The following is a 20,971-nucleotide window of genomic DNA, read 5'->3' on the forward strand; positions in this document are numbered from 1 at the left end:
CTCCTCTGCCCCTCCCTCCCTGCTTATGCTCACTCTCTCTCAATAAATAAAGTCTTAAAAAGTTTGCCAACCTCTGCTCTAATTAATTCCATCATTCTTCCACTTTCTTATTATTTCAGCCCTTTTTTTTGGCATAGTTGAGAGCAACTGATGAGTAATGATGAAATAATTCCTTAGATTAAATAGTAAAATATTTCATGATATAGGAAAAATAAGATTACCAGTATCACCAAATACATCTTAGATTTGTAAGATGGTCCGGTAGACCTATAATGGTAATTGCAAGACAGAATGACTTTTAAAAATACGTAAGAAAATGTTCTCTCTATTCTTTAGAAGATTTCTACAAAAGAATAAAACTCACAAAGTGTCAATCTTTCTAAGAGTTATAAATGCCCCTAAAAAGAAACTGAAAAACTACAAGTCCACTGGTGAAGATACCGTATATGTACATGGCAACAGATATGACTAAAGAAAATATTTATGCCAAGAATAAGTAATTCACTATGAAGTGGCATTTGAACATGACATATGCTAAAGAGCTACATAAAGCAGCTTAATTATGCCTGTAAAAGCCTTCTTGGTATTGAATATAATTAGAAATCAAATATATATTTCTAAAATATATATTTCTAAAACCTCATTTCTATTGATAGCCTGACAAGCCTGAATACATTTTTCACCCATGCATAGTTCAAGAGCAATGTGACTAACAAAGGTTTATCAACAATAAATATTTTAAACTAGATAAAAATGATAATGTATCTGACATTATAAAACCTCTTGAATTTGAATGTCTAAATGTATTTAAGCAATATTTACCAAGTATCTGAAGTTCATTACTGTGCTCTATACATTCTAAAGAACAGATAGTAAAAGATACAAATAGTCCCTACTCTCAAGGAGCTTACATTCTAATGAGGACAGTAACAGTTACTTAACCTTTCTGAATAGGCTTCATTTTGTTAAGATCTTTCCTAGATCTGTCTTTCTAAATTTTATAAAAACATACTAACTATTCCTTGAGTACCAACTATATGCCAGACACTTTTATACATTCTACATTTGTTATCTCTAATACTTGCAAAAACACTTGCACTGTAGGTATTATTAAGTCCATTTTACCTGAAATCCCCTCTAAGGTGAGACAATTTGGTCAACACAACACACTAGTAACTGGGATTCAAAATAGGTCTATCAAGCTCTAAAGCTGATGCTCATTATAGTTCATTATCCTACCTGTTTATACCAGATTCCATGATATGAACTCTTCACTGATTTTGTGTTTCACAATAAGCCATTTAAGAAAGCAAGTCAAGAAATGTCAGGCAGTAAAAGGTTCCCTCCCATTCTGGCTCACTAGTTCTGTTTCACGTGAATAGACTTATGAGTAGTATCTTGAACTCTTTTGTCCTTCCTAATCCCCTTGACAAGCTCAACCCAGTTTTAAAACAAAAACTAGAATAAATTTAAAAGTTTCTCCCGGCAACTGAGTTAAATGAAATTAGAAGGAGACTATATATGTCATGTGCAGAGAAAGCCAAAGTGATGACATTAAAATATGGCAGCAAGCCCAAAAAGAAAAGAGCAGAATTATAAAGAAATTCAAATGATGATTTATAATAAACTCTAATTTTAACATTTCTTAAAAATTCCTCTTGGGTGCTAAGCCTTTTTTCACGGTTATTTTTAATGTCACTGTCATAATAGACAAACGCTGAGCAACTGTGCCAGATTAAAGACTAAAGACAATTAAATGTAATGTACAATCCTAAATGAATCCTAGGTGGAGGGAATAATGCCTGTTACTAAAGGCATTATTAAGAAAATTGGCAAAACTTTAATGTATACTGTATATGAGACAAGAATATTGTATTAATGCGGAGTTTGCTGAATTTGATAATTATACTATGATTATATAAAATATATATAATATATATTTTTGTATTAGGAAACACATTCTGATGTATTTAGGAGTAAAGGAGCAATGTCTGCAACTTATTCTCAAAGTTTCAGGGGAAAAAATACATATATACACACACATATGCACATATATAGATTTCTAGAGAATGATAAATAAAATGTAGTAAAATTAAAGAATGTGGGACAATGTAAGAAATACTTCATACTATTTTTGTCATTTTTCTCTGATTTTAAAATTATTTCTAAATAAGTAAATAAAATTATTACAAAATAAAGTTGCTTTAAATCCCTGATGCAAAAAAGAATTTTAAATATCAGACTGGGGATACTTTTAGAATTTCATTCTAAACACTACCTCACAGTAGGGCCAGGATCAAAAAAGGAAAGGTAAAAACCCCACCATAAGGTACCCGATTTACTCTGAAGGCCTAAAACCTTAAAATATTACCTTTTCTCATAACAAAAGTATTCTACAAAGCTCTACTACATTCAGTACTCTATTTTATTCAGATAAATATATGATCCCTCTTCTTTATACCACAGGTGAACAGAACAACTATTTCTTATTCTTCTATTAAGTACAATCACATGTTAAAGTACTACAGACACAATAAAAAATACTTGTAAAGTTCCACATAAGTTTTTATTACATCTGACCTAATGTCCTACTCCCCCACCTGCTCTTCCAATCTTGGCCTCTTCTGTTTCCCATTCTCCATATAATTCTCCACTGCAGATGTCACTGGAATTCTCCCTGACTGAGGCATTGAACCATTTCCTCATTGTCTCGTGAAACACTTTACAAATAGTTAACCTACAGAGAAAAGGAAGGTTTAAGTTGAACTCTGTATGTATGAGAGTATGTGGATGTGGCTTAAACAAACTCTTCAAATAGTATAAGAACTCCATAAATATTTACCTTTGACAGACATGCATATAAGTATGCATAAATGTGCATAATATAAATTCTTTCAGTTACATATTTTTGGGAAGAGAAACTGCTTCCAACTTCTAAATTCAGAATCAAAATTTTAACCTTTATTTAAAAGATACTGTACTCATGTTCCTTATATATTGTGAACCAAAACTTCTTAAAGTTAACATTATATGGCATCTCATTATTCACACTTGTAATAGGTTTTAATAGATGTTTAAGTTATTATCAATGGACATGAGCACTTAGTTACCTACTACATGAATGGTGATTTTTCTTAGTCATCTTACAGTTTAACGATCCTGCTGAGGCTAAATAATACTCTCAGAACCAGGTTAAGACAATTTAAAAAAAATTTCAAAAAGCCTGTGCAATCTGACAGTATTAATACAGAAAGGATGTGGAAAGTAGAGTTTCCAATGAAATGGACACACATCAAAAAAATAAAAACAGACTATCACCCAAAAGACCTCATTGAGAAAATTAAAGATGCAGTCCACTGGAAAAAATTCTCAATATTATACTATATGTTAACTAACTTGAATTTAAATAAAATTTGGAGGGGGGGGAGAAAAAAATTCCCAACGCAACCAGACTTGATCATGAAATGCTTCTCTTAACCAGATTAGTGAAGGCAAAGGTGAGTAAATAATCCTGTTTGCCTCTGCTATTCAACTCTCAAACATGTGAAAATTCTAAACTCTGGGGAAAATACAGAGTATTTACAATAGACCTTTGGACTTCCAATTATCCAGATCTGACTCGCATGCTATTAAGAGCTGCAATGTTGAACTGTGGTATGAAGATGATAAAAATGGGAGATAAACATCTTTAATTCAAAATAAATCACCAAAGGCCACCTGGGTAGTTCAGTCAGCGAAGTATCTGACTTGGGCTCAGGTCCTGATCTTGTGGGTCATGGGATCAAACTCCCAACTAGACTCTGCACTCAGTGAGAGTCTCCTTGGATATTCCCTCCCTCTGTCCCTACCTACCCCACTCCCAACAAATAAATAAAATCATTAAAAAAAATCACCAAAATGTGATTTTTGTCATTACATTCAGAAATTTCATTAATTAGACCAATTTAACAAGGAAAACTGGAGGCCCTATAAAAATAGCAAGATTCAGGGAGCCTGTTTCCCCCTCTGTTTATGTCTCTGCCTCTTTCTCTGTGTCTCTCATGAATGAATAAAATCTTAAAAAAAAAAAAAAAACTAATACATCTTTGCAAAAAAAAAAAAAAGAGAGAGAGAGAGAAGAAACATGAATTAAAAAAAAAAAATCCAAAAGAGGTTTAAAAAAAAAACAAACAACCCAAAGAGCAAGGTAAAAATTTAAATCTAACATATCGGGCAGCCCGGGTGGCTCAGTGGTTTAGTGCCACCTTCAGTCTAGGGCCTGATCCTGGAGACCCGGGATTGAGTCCCATGTCAGGCTCCCTGCATGGAGCCTGCTTCTCCCTCTGCCTGTGTGTCTCTGCCTCTCTCTCTCTGTGTCTCTCATGAATAAATAAATAAAACCTTTAAAAAAAAATAAATCTAACATATCTATAACATTAAATATTAATGGACTAAGCATCTTATTTTAAAAACGGAGGATGTAAGAACACTTTTTAAAAAGCAGCACCTAAAAAAAAAAAAATAAAAAAAAGCAGTACCTAACTATATATATAAACTCTTTACAACAAAGCTTTACAACACACAGATTTATGTCAAAAAGTAAAAATGTAGAAAAAATATAGCATGTGAACGCTAACCATGAAAAAGCCAGAAAAGCTATATAAATTTTAAACAAAAAATAAATAAATAAATTTTAAACAAAGTAGACTTCAAGACAGTAGCATTACCAGAGGTAAAGGGCGTTTTATATAGACAAAAAGGCCAATTCATCAATCTTATACACTAATAAAACAGAGAAAGAGAGAACAATTGTTATGTCTTTTATTTCTTTTTTTTTTTTTTTTAATTTTTTTTTATTTATTTATGATAGGCACACAGTGAGAGAGAGAGAGGCAGAGACACAGGCAGAGGGAGAAGCAGGCTCCATGCACCGGGAGCCCGATGTGGGATTCGATCCCGGGTCTCCAGGATCGCGCCCTGGGCCAAAGGCAGGCGCCAAACCGCTGCGCCACCCAGGGATCCCTGTCTTTTATTTCTTTTCCAATCTCACTGCACTCCTTAATAGCTGTATTCACCATGGTGCTTGAAGGCCTGGGCAATGTAGTAAGGCAATAAAAGAAATATGAAATTGGAAGGAAAGAAATAGTCTTTTTCAAAGACATTATGATCACCTATTTAGGAAATCCTGGGCAGTTATTAGAATAATGGAGTTTAGTAAGACAGTCAATATGTTACCCTTTCCTTCATCTTTCGGGATACAAAGTAATATACAAAATTCAGTTGTGTGATAACCTGAAATGCTGTTGAGTATGAAGAGCAACACAAACTCATTCCTTGTTGGTGGGAATACAAATACACACTGCCACTTTGGAACACAGTTCAGCAGTTTCTTACAAAACTAAACATATTCTTACCATAGGATCTAGCAATCACACTCCTTGGTATTTACACAAAAGAGATGGAAACTTCAGTGCACACAAAAGTCTACACATGGATGTTTTAAAGTAGCTTTATCCATAACTGTCAGAAATTGAAAACACCAAGATGTCCCTCAGTAGGTAAATAGATAAGCTGTGGTATATCCAGACAATGGAACATCATTCAGCACTACAAAGAAATGAGCTATCAAGTCAAAGAAGCCATCTGAAAAGGCTTTCATACATATCATGCCAACTACATGACACTGAGGAAAAGGTAAAATCAGAGAAACAATAAAAATTCAGTGGCTGCTCAGATTGGAGGTTAGGGGGAGTGTGTGTGGGGGGGGAGGGGTGAATAAATAGATTTTTAGGGCAGTGAAAATACTGTGTTATGGTACAACTATAGATATGTCATTAAATACTTATCCAAACTCACAGAAAGTATAACACCAAGAGCGAACCCTAAAGTAAACTGCACCTTGAGTGACTACGATGTGTCTGAGTGATTATAATGTAGGTTCATCCTTGGTTAAAAAACAAAACAAAACAAAACCATAACCATTCTGGTGAATGATGTTGATAATGAAAGGAGGCTATGCCTGGTGTGGGATAGGGGTATATGGGAAATCTGTGTACCTTCCTCTCAATTTTGTTGTAAACCTAAAACTCCCTCCAAAAAAATAAAGTCTTTTTAAAAATTCAGTTGTACTTCCATATACTAGCAATAAAACAACTGATAATTTACAGGATGTTCAGAGACTTGTGGAAAAAAATAAAAAGCCAAAATGTCCAACAAAGAGTAAGTAATCAAATCATAACTTATCATCAAAATGTAATACTATGCTATTATTTTAAACAAGTTAGGGGCACCTGGTGGCTCAGTGGTTGAGCATCTGCCTTTGGCTCAGGTCATGGTCCTGGGGTCCTGGGATCGAGTCCCACATCGGGATCCCCATGGGGAGCCTGCTTCTCCCTCTGCCTATGTCTCTGCCTCTCTCTGTTTCTCATGAATAAATAAAATCTTTAAAAAAAATTTAATTAAAAAAATAAAACAAGTTTAAAAAAAAGAACCATACCTCTCTACATCAGTTTTTTTTTTTTTTTTTTTAAGATTTTATTTATTTATTTAAGAGAGAGCGTGCACATACAAGCAGGAGGGAGAGAGGAGCAGGGAGCCCAATGCAGGCCTTGATCCCAGGACACTGGGATCATGACCTGAGCCAAAGCCAGACATTTAACCAACTAGCCACCTAGGTGCCCCTATACCGGTATTTCTGAGAGCCTTTTTTAACTCATGTCACCTTATTGCTTTAAATAAACATAAAAATCTCATTTTCTATTACCAGTCCAGCCCATTTGAAGATCAGAATGTGTTTCTCACTTTATGGGAAGTTTCTAACTTTATGGGTTAATAGGGAAAAAAGGAGGGAAAAGAAGGAAAAACTAAACACTTAATACTTTTAGAACATATCAAAAATCCATAACCCCTATGAAGTATTACTAAGCAAAAATGGCAGAACACAGTAGTTACAGGCATATGAACTATACGTATATATAAGACAATGGAAATTTGAATGTATTTTTCTCCTTAAGTTTACTTTAGGAGGAGAAAAGACTATGCTTAGAATAGTGAACTAAGAATCTGAGAATCTAGATACTAATTCCTGCTCTATTTTAGAAACACTGTAAAAATTTCTAAATCTCAAGACTCTCAACAGTAAAATTAAGGAGTAATTTTTTTTTTTTTTTTAGGTAAAAAAAAATTGGGCATGGAGCCCAATGCAGGGCTTGAACTCATGACCCTGAGATCAAGATCTGAGCTGAGATCAAGAGTCAAATGTTTAACTGAGCCACCGAGATGCCCCAGATTAAATTATTTTTAGGGCCTTCCATTCTAACATCCCATGGCTTACTCTGTTATTATACTTGGCAAGGATATGTTCTACTAGTTGTTTTATGTAGTACCAAGTACACTGTACCTTTATTATGACTTTCTAAAAATTGCCATGAAAATCATGATCCATTATCCACATTCAGTACCCTTTCTCCAGGCCTCCTATACCATTTGTTTTAAAGGCCATTTTATTCCAGGAATTCAGTTCCACTTCTAGGAGTTTCTTCTACAGAAATACAGTGCTAGAAAATACGTACAAAGATATGTGTAAGAATTTTTATTGTAGCATTGGTAGTAAAACAATTTAAAACAATGGAAATAACCCAAATTTCCGTCAATGGGAATTAGTTAAACAAATGATGGTATTGCCATACAGCATTCAATGGTTTCAAAGAGGTTGATTTATACATAATACCTAAAAGTTAACAGACTCTCTTCTCTTAGCAAAATATTGTAAATTCTCTAAAATCCAGCCTCTTAAAAACCAGACATCCTAACATCCCCTTCTAGTCTTTCATGTGTATTAACTACTTATACACGTTAAAGCCTAGTACAATGAACTGCACAAGGAGATATTCAATATATGTTATCCTTTTCTTCACCCTTCAAACATTATAAAATCTAACTGGTTTCTCTGGCTCTAATCTCAACAGATTCTCCAAGCCATTCTGGACAATAATTTTCCTAGAACATCAACTTCATACTATCATTCTTTTGCTCAAAAACTTGTCTACTAGAAAAATTTAAACCCCATATAGCTTGACCATCACACAACAGCTTCACTTTACCTTTAAAACCTTACCCCTCGTACCTCTCAAATAAGAGCTTACCATGCCATACTTAAAAGTCTGCCTCCTCAGTCATTTGGAGATGCTATCCATATTACTACCTTTATGACTGATCATTTCCAAGTGTAATTCTCATCCTCTCACTGCCATCCCATCCAAACCTACTCACATACTTCAAATACATATTGCACACTAATCTTTCACAAAGCCATTTTAAATTAACTGTTTACTAATCTGTGTCCTTTGAATACCATCTTGGAGTGATTTTAATATTCACACATTCACACACACACACAGACACACACACACTGAACCTAACAGAACAGTCATCAACTTGACACATATGTGCTAAGAGTGAAGTAGATTTTCAATAATTAGTTGAGGAATGGGATATACAACAAAGTTTAAACTATACAAGCACGTACTTTTCTGTAATTTATTTAATTGAAATGCCTAAAGCAATTTCTGGTATATTTCCCAAGCTTTCACAATGTAGAAAGACAACTTAAGAATCATGGTATAGAATTACTGACCATCGATTCCCTATCCTGTACTTTTCATCTCTGTAACCTATCTATTTTATAACTGGAAGTATGTATCTCTTAATACCCTTTATCCATTTTACACATCCCTCCATCCACCTCATCTCTTGTAACCACGTTTGTTCTCTATATTTAAGAATCCATTTTGTTCATTCAGTTGTGCATTTTTTTAAGATTCCACATATTAGTGAAATCATGGTATTTGTCTTTCTCAATCTGACTTACTTCACTTAGCAGGATACCCTCTAGGTTCACCCATGTTGTCGTAAATGGCAAGATCTCATTCTTTTTTATAGCTATTATTCTATTGTGGGTGTGTACATACATATATCTTTATCTATTGATAGATACTTGGGTTAACTTCCATAAGAAGTTTCCAGATGAAAAAATACATCATAGGGAATATAGTCACTACTGTTGTAGTAACTAACATTATGGTGACAGACGGGGACTGCACTTATCATGGTGAGTAGTGTGTAGAATTGTCAAATCAGTATGTTGTACACCAGGGCACCTGGGTGGCTCAGTGGTTGAGCATCTGCCTTTGGCTCGGGTCCTGATCCTGGGGTTCTGGAATTGAGTCCCACATCAGGTTCCCCACAGGAGCCTGCTTAGGTCTCTGCCTATGTCTCTGTCTCTCTGTCTCTCTCAAGAATAAATAAAATCTTTAAAAAAATATATGTTGTACACCTAAAACTGGTATAATATTCAATAAAAAGAAAAAAAAAGAAGAGTGCAAGACAATCCCTAAAAAAGGAATTGAGAGCCACAGTGTGAAATGGGAAACAAAAGGAGTAGCACCTACCTTAAGCCTGGGGATCTATATAGTTTGAAGAGGAAAGGGGCAAATATTGAATCAACCCCTAACATGAGTGAACAATCTAGATTACTCAGGGTCTACTTCATTTGGTGTTCTGCTTTGATTTATAGTATTTGGTTTGTGTTCACCAAGAGGCTTCTGTTCACAATCTGAAATAATTTATTCAAGACGGATGCCTTGGTGGCTCAGTGGTTGAGCCTCTGCCTTCAGCTCAGCATGTAATCTCTGGGTCCCCGTTGAATACCACAACCAGCACCCTGCGGGGAGCCTGCTTCTCCCTCTGCCTGTGTCTCTGCCTCTCTCTGTGTCTCTCATGAATAAATAAATAAAATCTTTTAAAATAAATTAAAAAAATAAAAAAACTTGATCGTGAAAGATAAGAATTTATTTAAGAGTTGCTGGTAGGGATGGGGAGCATGATTAGAGGTAGAAGGAAGTACCAAAGAGGAGCAATAATAGAAAAAGTAACACTGGGGAATGCTTTTAAGTCTATATCATACATATATAAACAATAGTTCACTGGACCCTCTAAGCAAAATACAGAGACAGGAAAAAAAAACATGGTATAGTGAACAACTTAGTACCTATAGCTACCCACTTTTCTTAGAAGTTCCATAAAACAAGTTTTAATTTTGTTAATATTTCCTTGTTTGTCCTAAATTTGAGTTAGCATACATTTCCTACTACACTTGATCTTAGCGAAAAGTAATCATACACTTCCTACTAAAGAGAAGAATCTCTTTACATACAACTCCCAGTATTTCATAATTTTTACTAATTTTTTGGTTAAATATCTCTTCCACATTATGAAGTCCAAGGACAGCGTCTAAAGACAAAATTGCAAAAGACTCATTTAAATAAACTTCCCAAATTCTCTAACCACCAAATCATATCTCCTAAGTTTGTGGATTTTTTTTTTTTTTTTTTTTTTTTTTAGGATTTTTATATCCCATGTAGGCAGAAATGAAAGGAAGGAGAAAGAAAAAGATTCTTTTTGTTTCTTAATCTCAAATCCTTCATTTTATATTTTCAAGTTTAATCCTATTCTAGTTGTTAAACAGATTGTTGTTAAACCCCCATATTGTTCCAGCATCAGCTTAAAAATGTATTCACCATATAACTCGTTTCAGATTCCAAGAATCACAAAGAATCTTCTCTCAATCAAAATAAGACTTATAGTAACTGGCTTCAAGATTCCCTACTAACCACAATTCTCCCAATAGAGCTCTCTTAACTTTCCCCAATCAAAACTGTTCTATACAAAGTAATCTTTCATCATCTAGCAGAGAACAGCTAGAACACTATCAAAGTTTTTTGAAATGAAATTTGTTTCACTCGAACTTTCTACCCTCCTTGCTTTCCTACAATTTTACTCATAACATCTCAATTCAATTACAACTGCCTAGAGTTGCTTCAACGAGTCTGTCTCACTCAGAGGTTCTACTTAGCTAGGTTTGCCCAATAAATAAACTTAAACACTTAGGCTTGAAAGCAGCATCTTTAAGGTTTCAAAAATATACATCTATTAAAAGTCAATCTATTCTTATACTTTAATAATACACTATTCTCTAATATGAATAACATTTATATATATAAATTAAGAATTCTGATACTCTTAAAAATTCTGATACTTTAAACATCCAAAAAGTGTCTTTCTAAACTTACTAGTGAAAGAACCAACCAAAACATTTAACAGCATATTATCATTTGCTTAATGTTTGATATGCACTAAGTCGCTAAGCATGGTAAGCTGCTTTATTTTTCTTTAAAAGAACATCATGCTTTACCCATCACAAATACTGCCTTGAAAATGTTTTAATGGATAAAATTATCAATAGCCATGTTATAATGGAAATGATGACAAACCGTTCATTTTTAAAATGGCAGGAGAATAAAAGAACTAATCTTATTATCATAATGGAAATATATCCATTCTTGTACTGAATCAGGTATTACTCTGAGACTAAGTTTTAGACTATTTTACCTAGCCCCATAACAGAAAACATTTCTGAGTTATTACTGTTCCACTTACAAGAACTGGATTAACCCATTTTTGGCTGCTGAATATTCTCCAAATTTGTAAAATAACACATTAAGGAAACATCTGGGTTCTTATGACCCCAAATGTCACCCTCACCCCAACCTTCAACTTGTTGGGTATCATAAAAGAAAAGACGGCCAAAGACAATGCAAAAAAGATAGAAGAATGCACTCTTCACTATTCCCAAAGCCATGTCCTGCAAGGAATACAGTGATGATCACAAATGAAAAACAGACATAAAATGTTGGCAAAGTTGGGGCAAAGAGAGAGAGAAAAAGGTGGGCATTAAATTGATAATAAAATTGCTATGTCTCCAAAAACAAAAAATGGGTTCTAGTCTCCTGGTTGGTTGCTAATATTTACTTTAATCGATGCATATACATTTTTTTTAAAGATTTTATTTATTTATTCATGAGAGGCACACAGAGAGAGATAGAGATAGAGAGAGAGAGAGAGAGAGAGAGAGAGAGAGAGAGAGGCAGAGACACAGGCAGAGGGAGAAGCAGGCTCCATGGAGGGAGCCTGACGTGGGACTCGATCCTGGGTCTCTAGGATCACACCCCGGGCTGAAGGTGGCACTAAACCGCTGAGCCACCGGGGCTGCCCCGATGCATATACATTGATTAAAGTCTACATACAATATAAATCTGCACTTTCCACCTATGCAAAAGGTTAACAGCTAGCTGGCTACTAGCCTACTGCTATACAAACAAAACCTACCACTTTATATTTAAGGCATTGCTATCATGTCCCACAGGCTCCTCAAATCCAAACCAAAAACATCACCTCTCTTCCCCCTGTAATTAGCTGTTTCTCTTCCTATATTGCTAAATACTTAGCAGTATCTAACCTTCTAGCATGTCTTCACACTAGTGATTTACTGTTTAAAAAAAAACGCTGTAAAAATATCTATTTCCATTTCTTTTTAAACCAATATATAAATATTCATTTATGTATGTTTATATTTTATTTTCAAATAGAGGATTTTGGGAGTCCCCAAATGAATATCAAAGTGAACAAAGATGTAGAAAAATGTGCCATTACTTGGTCTTTTCAACAAATGGTTCTAGAATAATTGACTATCCATATGGAAAAAAAAAAAAAAAGAACTTCAATCCATACCTCGCACTAAATACAAAATTAATTCAAACTGGATCCCAGACATATGTATAAAATCTCAAACTAAAAAACAAGGAGAAAACCTTGGTGACCTTGAATTAGATAAAGATTTCTTAGGCTCAATACCAAAAGCACAATGCATAAAACAACAACATGAAAAACTGGACTTTATCAAAATTAAAAATTTCTGCTCTATCAAAGACATTGTTAAGAGAAAAGACAAGTCAAAGACTGGAAAAAAAACATTTTCAAATCACATATCTTATAAAGAACTTATATGTATCAAGAATATATATAAAACTCTCAAAACTCAATAATAAAACCTAGTAAAAAAAACTTTTTACTTAAGTAACAAAACAACAACCCAACTTAAGTAAAAAACCAAAGACTTAAGTAGACCTTTCAACAAGGAACATATATAGATATGCAAATAAGCACACAAAAAAATGTTGAACATCGTTAATCATTAAATTTAAAAGTGTATATATACCTCTATACACCTATTAGAATGCCTAAAACTGAACAAACCAAGTGTTGGCAAGGATGTAAAGAAACTAGAACTTTCATATACTGCTAGTTGAATATAAAATGGAAGAACCATGTTGGAAAATAGTTTGGCAATGTTTTAAAAAATTAAATATAGAGGTACCATATGATCCAGCCATTTCAATCCTAGACATTTACCCAAGAGAAAGGAGGGCATGTGCCCATACAAAGACTTATATATAAATGTTTATATCAGTTTTATTTTTATAGATCAAAACCCCTACAATCCAAATATCCATCAACGGTAAATGGACGAATAGTGGGACATTCATACAATGGAATACTACCCAGAAATAAAAAGGAATGAACTACTGATACTTACTACAACATGGATGACTCTAAAAATAACTCAGCTGAGTTAAGCTAAACAAAAAAGCATACTGTATGTGCTCATTTATACAAAACTCTAGAAATTTAAACTTTTACAATGAAACAAACTAGATTAGTAGTTGCCTAAGGCAGGAGAGGAGACAAGAGAAAGGATTACAAAGGAGCACTAGGAAACTTCTAGCGGTGATATGCTCATTATCTTCAGTGTAGTGTTTCACAGACAGGTATATACATATATCAAAATTTATCAAACTGTATCCTTTAAATTTGTGCAATTTATTATATGTTAATTATATCTTAATAAATTATTAAAATTGTTAATAAAAAGTAAATTTTCTCTGTTCTTTGGAAGATCTCTTAAGAAAGGATAAAAATTTAAAAAATTAAAAAAAAAGAAAGGATAAAAATTATGAAATAGTATCTGCCTAAAAAAAATGAAAAATTACAGGGATCCCTGGGTGGCGCAGCAGTTTGGCGCCTGCCTTTGGCTCGGGGCGCGATCCTGGAGACCTGGGATCGAATCCCACATCAGGCTCCCAGTGCATGGAGCCTGCTTCTCCCTCGGGCCTATGTATCTGCCTCTTCTCTCTCTCTCTCTCTGTGACTATCGTAAATAAATTAAAAAAAAAAAAAAAAAAAGAAAAGAAAAATTAAAATTAGGGGGCACCTGGCTGGCTCAGTAGGTGGAGCATGGGACTCTTGATGTCAAGGTTGTAAATTCAAGCCCCACATTGGATATAGAGAAAAAAAAAATCTTGAAAAAAAAATTTTTAATTACTTCTAATGGATCCTGAGGGTATACTAATGGTTAGAACATATCAAATATAAATAAATATGTATACACATATATCTATGATTTTATAATACTTTAAAAAATACTTTTGGAGGATATTAGGGAATCAATTCATATTTTGAACACTGGCATACAAGGAGGATCAATCAAGCATTATCATGCCTTTCCTATGACTCTACCTCTGAGTAACCAAATAGTAGATATTCGAGAGTCTCTTTATCGCTAGTAAATGAAATCACTGAATTAGAATATGATCATTTGAACCCCTACTGAATTACCAAATGTAGGCATTGCATATATATGGCTAATTTCACAAAAAGAGAAAACCATGTATGAACTTCTTAATCAAACAACACACCATTACCTATAATAATCCCACCAAAAAATTTTTTTAAATAAACTCAAAGGAAGTCTGATCAATCTCTTAGTCCAAGTAATTTACTGGAAATAGAGGACAGAGAATATATTACACCTTTAATTTTTATGAAAGATACTTGAGACATCAACCAGTTGCAATGTACAATGTTGATCCAAAGTACAGCTTTAAAAAAAAGTACTTACAACTTTAAAATATATAAACCAAAAACTTCTCAGATCACTGGAAATCTGAACACTATAATTAGACATTCAATTCCCTATCAAGGAATTATTTTGTTCTTAAATGTGATAAAAGCATTATGATTATGTTTTAAAAAGTAGAAAGAAAAAAAGACCTTTTTTTTTTTTTTCAAGATGTTATTTATTTATTCATGAGAGACACACAGAGAGAGGCAGAGACATAGGCAGAGATCCCTGCAGGGAGCCCAATGCGGGACTCAATCCCAGGACCCCAGAATCACACTCTTAAGACCTTGTCTTTTAAAGACACTTATTAATGTATTTATGGATTACATGTTATGATTCTGGGATCTGTTTCTAAATAATAAGATAAGGAAGAAGTGAGTGGGATTATAAAAGAAATAACACTGGGGGGGAATCCCCGGGTGGCTCAGCGGTTTGGCGCCTGCCTTTGGCCCAGGGCGCGATCCTGGAGTCCCAGGATCGAGTCCCACGTGGGGCTCCCTGCATGGAGCCTGCTTCTCCCTCCTCCTGTGTCTCTGCCTCTTTCTCTCTCTATCATAAATAAAAATAAATAAATAAATCTTTAAAACAAAACAAAACAAAACAAAACACTGGGGCACCTGGGTGGCTCAGTGGACTAAGTATCCAACTCTCAATTTCAGATCAGGTCATGATCTCATGGTCATATGATCTAGCCCTGCCCTGGGCTCTGCACTGGCCAAAGTCTGCTTGGGATTCTCTTTCTCCCTCTGCCCCTCCCCCCTGGGTTGTGCGTGCACATTCTCTCAATCCCAAATAAATAAAATCTTAAAAAAAAAATATTATTCATGAGTTAGTCATTTTTGAAATTGAGTAATGAGTAGAGAATGGTTCAATATTCTATTTGGTCAGCTTCTGTATATACTTGAATTTTGTATAATGAAAAATAAAATAATAAAAAATAAGATATCTTGTTGAATTCACTTTCTATTTTTATGTACATCAATATAAAAATCCTAAATAAATAAGACTGGCATAGGTCAAATTTCTTCTCCTATACTGTCCTCGTCCTTTTTTGGTATGAATATTCTATTAGCTTAGAAATATAAACTAAAAAAAAAAAAAAATATATATATATATATATAAACTAAAAGTTTCTTTCTACTAAAAGTTTATATAAGATACAAATAATTTGTTTCATAAAGGTTTAGGTGAACTTTGTAAAACCATCTAGGCCTGATAGCTACATGTGGAAGGGAGGATTTCCACAATGTTTTATCTTTTGACTTGTAATTATACAGCACCATAAGCTGCATACTGATTTATCTGCCATTTACTACAATTTGTTTCGTGACTTGGTATATGGTCAAATTTCATAAATATTCTGTGTATTTATAAATGTATATGATCTAATAATTAGGTGTGGAGTTCCATAAATGTCCATTGGATCAAACTTGTTAACTCTTTTATCCAAATCTTCCATTTTACTAACATTTTATTTACCTGATTACCTAGGTGAATAAAATATTAACAGCATTTCTCATTCTAAATGTCAATTTTTTAAAATATATATTGAAGTTACATATACAAATTCATGATTTATATTTTCCTAGAAATATTTTGGCTTTCCTAATGAATTATTTCATTCCTACTGAATGAATTTCTTAATCCCTGATGTTTTTGTCTTAGTCTAATTTTTCTTAAAATTAGTCTATTTATGACAGGCATTTTTTTGGTTCTTCATTTTAAAATATTTTAGACCTATTACTCATAAGCAGCAGTATAATTATTTGTTTGCTCCCTTTAAAAGAAATCCTATCCTGGAGTCTCCATGTTTTTTTTTTTTTTTCCTCACAAGTGTACTGTTTACATTTCTTCTGATAATTCAAATGATTTCCACCATCTTTTGCTTTTAATATACTATGCCTTTAGTTTGCTTTTCCTTTTTTTTTAACTTTTCCTCAAGCTTTTAACAAGATTACCTGAAAGTAGAATCAGTATGATTATTCTCTTAACAATAAGACCTCAGAAATCTTTTACTCCAATCACCACCTCTCCTTTCTTACTCATTATTTTCCAGTATATTTAATCCTTGTGTATTTATTGTGTTGTTTTATACAGTAAGGTTGCCAAATTAGGCTACATGTTTACCAATTCTTTAACTTTGCATCTTGCATGCTCTTCTACATCCTGAGTTCAATTTCCTCTTATAAAGTATATCTACCTTCAGTAGTTCTTTCAGTAATGGTCTATGAGTAGTAAACTTTCCATCTCTATCAGCAAAATATATTTCTCCATCACTTTAGAATAATAGTTTTGAGTTATTTTATTCTTCCTTGGCACTTTGAAGATATTAATCTATTAGTTTTGGCCTCTATTCATGCTCATGGTAAGTCTGCTAAACTGCCATCCAGTTATGATTGACTTGTCTCTCTGGTTCCTTTATTACTTTCTCTTTATATTAAATGCCCAGAAATTTCACTATAATGTATCGAATTGCCCCATTATATTCCTTCTACTTATAGATTGTTTGTTTTTAGGCACAGTCACAAAAAAAATAGAAAGTGATCTGAGAATGACTATTTTCTTAATTCTTCCAAAGACTTCAAAACTAACTCAAACTCCATGCTAAAAGTATGAGGCATTAATTTATTACATACAGTGGATGCCCTAGGGTAGTGGTTCTCAAATTTTAGCATGCACAATACCTGGAGAACTGGATTCTACCCAAGGTTTCTGATCCATAGGTCTGGGGTCCTGCCATGAATCTGCATTTCTAACAAATTCCCAGATGATGTTAATGTTAATTCTGGTGCTCAGGTAATCATGATTTAAGAATCACTATCTTGGAGTGCCTGGGTGGTTCAGCTGGTTGAGCATCTACCCTCAGCTCAGGTCATGATCCTGAGGTCCTGGGATCAAGTCCTGCTTGCAGCTCTCTGCTCAGTGGGGAGTTTTGGTCTCTCTCCCCTCCCTCCACTTATGCTCACTCACTCTCACTCACTTTCTCTCTCTCAAATAAAATCTTAAAAAAAAAAATCACTGTCTTAGGGATTATTGGTAATCATCTCATGGAATCCCAGTTGATAAGAACCACAGTGATTTGTCTTGCTTCTTAAATGTAAAGATTAGTATTTATCATCAATTCTAAACAGAATTTAGCTCTAAATACTGCTCTCTCCCACTTCTTTTTTTTTTTTTTTTTCTCTCCCACTTCTTCTAGAATTCCAACTACATAAAATAACAGCATCTAACAGTCCATCATCCTGCCAGAACTGCTTCAATTTATTTTCACACAGCCCTCAGGCTAAAACCAAAATTTGTTCATATCATCTCCCCTACCCAAGATAGTTTACTCGCTCCCTTATACCTATAGGAACAGTTCTTTATGTGGAGAGATATATGGATGTGCTTCAGAGTACATGCATACTTTTGAGTATTTACATTAGGTTACACATATTTTTCATAATACTACGAAATAGGTCTGTAATCTAAACACATTAAAAATTGCTGACTTAAATTCAAATGAGTCGATATGACACATAAAGCTTTTCCTGATCCGTGCCTGCCTAATCTATCCTGGAACCACCCTACACACATCATACTTCCAAAATTTCTTCATTCTACACATACTACCTCCACCCAGAAAAGAATGCCCAATAGGCCTCTCCCAGGTCTAATTAACTTCTTCTCTTCCCAAGAGGTCCAATACCACCTCCTCCAGGAAGCCTTCTCAACCCACTTGAGAGTTAGTTGCTCCCCTTTCTATTCTCTCTCAGCATCTTATACAAACATACACTATTAGACTTCATCCTTCTAATTAGTGGTCCACAAAACTATCTTCCTTTGTAAGAATATGAGTTATCTCCAGCAAGAACTTAATCACCATTTTTAAATCCTCATAGTAGATACTAAAATGTTGTTAAATAAATAAACATGTTGCCAAATATAATTTTTCTTTGGACTCTATAGACATTTTCTAGAATGTACTAAGAATTTTCATGTCTGTTTTCATGTAGATTTTCAAGAGAACCAGAGATTCAATGAGAGTAAATGGCATCTAATCTAGTTTTGTTCTCACATTTCTCCACAAAATACTTCAAAGCCTCAAAGCAAGGATTACGCCCCTATAAGGTCTGATGCCTGCATTATCATTACAACCAAGAGAAAAACATCAGAGGGATAATCAAATCTAAGAGTTCAAAACCATCATTTAAAGAAAAAAAGGACTCATTTTTCTATCCAAATCTACTTGCTTCATCTACTTACAGATGTGCATATTACAAATTCTGAGAAGATTCCTTGACATTATTTATTAAAACACCCAATAAAATCCCTTTACAAAAGTATACAAAATCCCTATACAAAAGTGAGTGGCTCTCTCCAGGGACAGAGAGTGGAAATGTGAGGAGCCTGAGAAGGTCTTTTGCTTATTACTTTTCAAATGTATCAGTTTATCATATGAATTTTTAAAAAATAATACATCACTCTAGCAACCAGTAAAACATAATGGAAAGTTAAAAAATAAGCGCCACATCCTATGTCATACTATTAAGAAAACAGCTTAATTATGTAATTAATATTTTTCTTACCAGATTTAAGACCTGAAATTTTGAAGATGGCACTTGGTTTCCCATTTGTGACAAATCCTAGGAGCTGCCATACAGGCATTCCACTTGAATCAGGATAGGAAAAGTAGACAGATCCTCCCATTCCCTCAGGAAATGGGATTGTTCCCAGCATAAAAACCACAACATGGTTGATATTTTCATAATCAGGCAAGTCAAAAACAAATTTATCCTCTGCCACTTGCTGTGCAGCTGTTTGCACCTAGAAAATAAGAAACTTGTCTTAGTTCAAGAGTTTGAGGAGTTTCTATAACCCTTAACGTGTTCCTGTAAGCTGTTATCAGGTACAATTATAGTCGTTATACCCAGTATAGCCTTGGGTTAATCTGTTAGTCTATATGGAATATCCAAATATACCAGTGTCAAATATAAAAAGAATATATATATTCAGCCTTAAAATGATCGTTTAATGAATGTAACCTTTAAAAAATAGAACTAAATTATTTCAGAAGTGCCCTCAAAGGAATTTACTTACATAAGTAAATCACTACCACTTCAGAATGTCAAAGAAACGAAAGGCTGTTCAAAATACCACACCACCAAAACCTTATTCTCTAGGTAGGTAAAGAAGGTAAAGCACGGGGAATTAAAATGGGTAAGCAATCTAGAAGGAATTAGTTAATCCTCATTATTTGCAAATTCCATATTTATTAATTTGCCTACTCACTAGAATTTATTTGTAAGCACAAAATCGATATTCATTGTACTTTGGTCATTCATGAACAGGTTCGTGTGCAGAGCAGCAAAAATCTGGAGTTGCCTAATGCACGTTTTCCTAGGAGAGGTGGAAAAAAGTTAGCTGTGCCTTTTTTTCTGCTCTCATACCATAAACAAATGTGCTTTTCACAATTTAGTGCCATGTTTGTATTTTGTGTTTTGTTGGTGATTCTGATGTTTAAAATGTCCAAGCTGAAATGCTGGCTAGTATTCCTAGGTCTGAAACAGCTGTTATGTGCCATGCTGAGAAAATGTTACATAAGTTGCATTCAGAAATGAGTTATGGTGTCTTGGCTGTTAAGTTCAACTAATGAATCAACAACACATTAAACAGAAACATGTAGAAAACAAGGTTATGTAATGATAGGCTGATAAAAACTGTCATCAGAAGCCTGAAAAAAATCTAACTCTGTATTTCCCCTAAAAGCAACAAATCAGTATTTACCAACTGAGGAACTGAGTGTTCACACTGACTTCACAGAACTGAACTGCTGTGAATAACGAGAATCAACTATATAAAAAGCAAAAATCCTACCTTGAATATGCTGAGTGGGAACCTGTAAAAGTTTCCTCTTGACTCATTTCATAATCTAATTTTCTGGTCTAGAATTGAATGTCAGTTTCTAGAATGAGATCTTATCTTAAAGTTTGAGAAATCTATTTCCACAAAGAAAACTCATTTTATCCACTTTCAGAAAATGATGGATAATTGCTGTATCACATCCATTAGCAAAAATGAAGTATTAATTCTGAGGGCACTCAGGTCAAAAGGCTGTCAGGAATTTACGTATACAAAATTTTTTGGTTTTCTTTT

The 20,971-nt window shown here is 33.9% G+C and overlaps 1 protein-coding gene across 4 annotated transcripts in view; it reads right to left on the bottom strand.

Moving 5' to 3' along the window:
- HIKESHI (heat shock protein nuclear import factor hikeshi) overlaps window positions 1-20,971 on the bottom strand; it is a 39,517-nt gene that overhangs the window by 16,222 nt on the left and 2,324 nt on the right. For 3 of the 4 annotated variants that reach the window (XM_038568372.1, XM_038568373.1, XM_038568374.1), the window contains exon 2: window positions 19,405-19,642. In XM_038568372.1, coding sequence (XP_038424300.1) covers window positions 19,405-19,642 — 238 coding nt within the window. Of the gene's footprint in view, window positions 1-19,404; window positions 19,643-20,107; window positions 20,216-20,971 lie in introns of those variants that run through there. The other variant, XM_038568375.1, reaches the window with a different exon arrangement.

Source organism: Canis lupus, chromosome 21 (genome assembly GCF_011100685.1).
Source record: "Canis lupus familiaris isolate Mischka breed German Shepherd chromosome 21, alternate assembly UU_Cfam_GSD_1.0, whole genome shotgun sequence".
Taxonomy (NCBI): domain Eukaryota; kingdom Metazoa; phylum Chordata; class Mammalia; order Carnivora; family Canidae; genus Canis; species Canis lupus.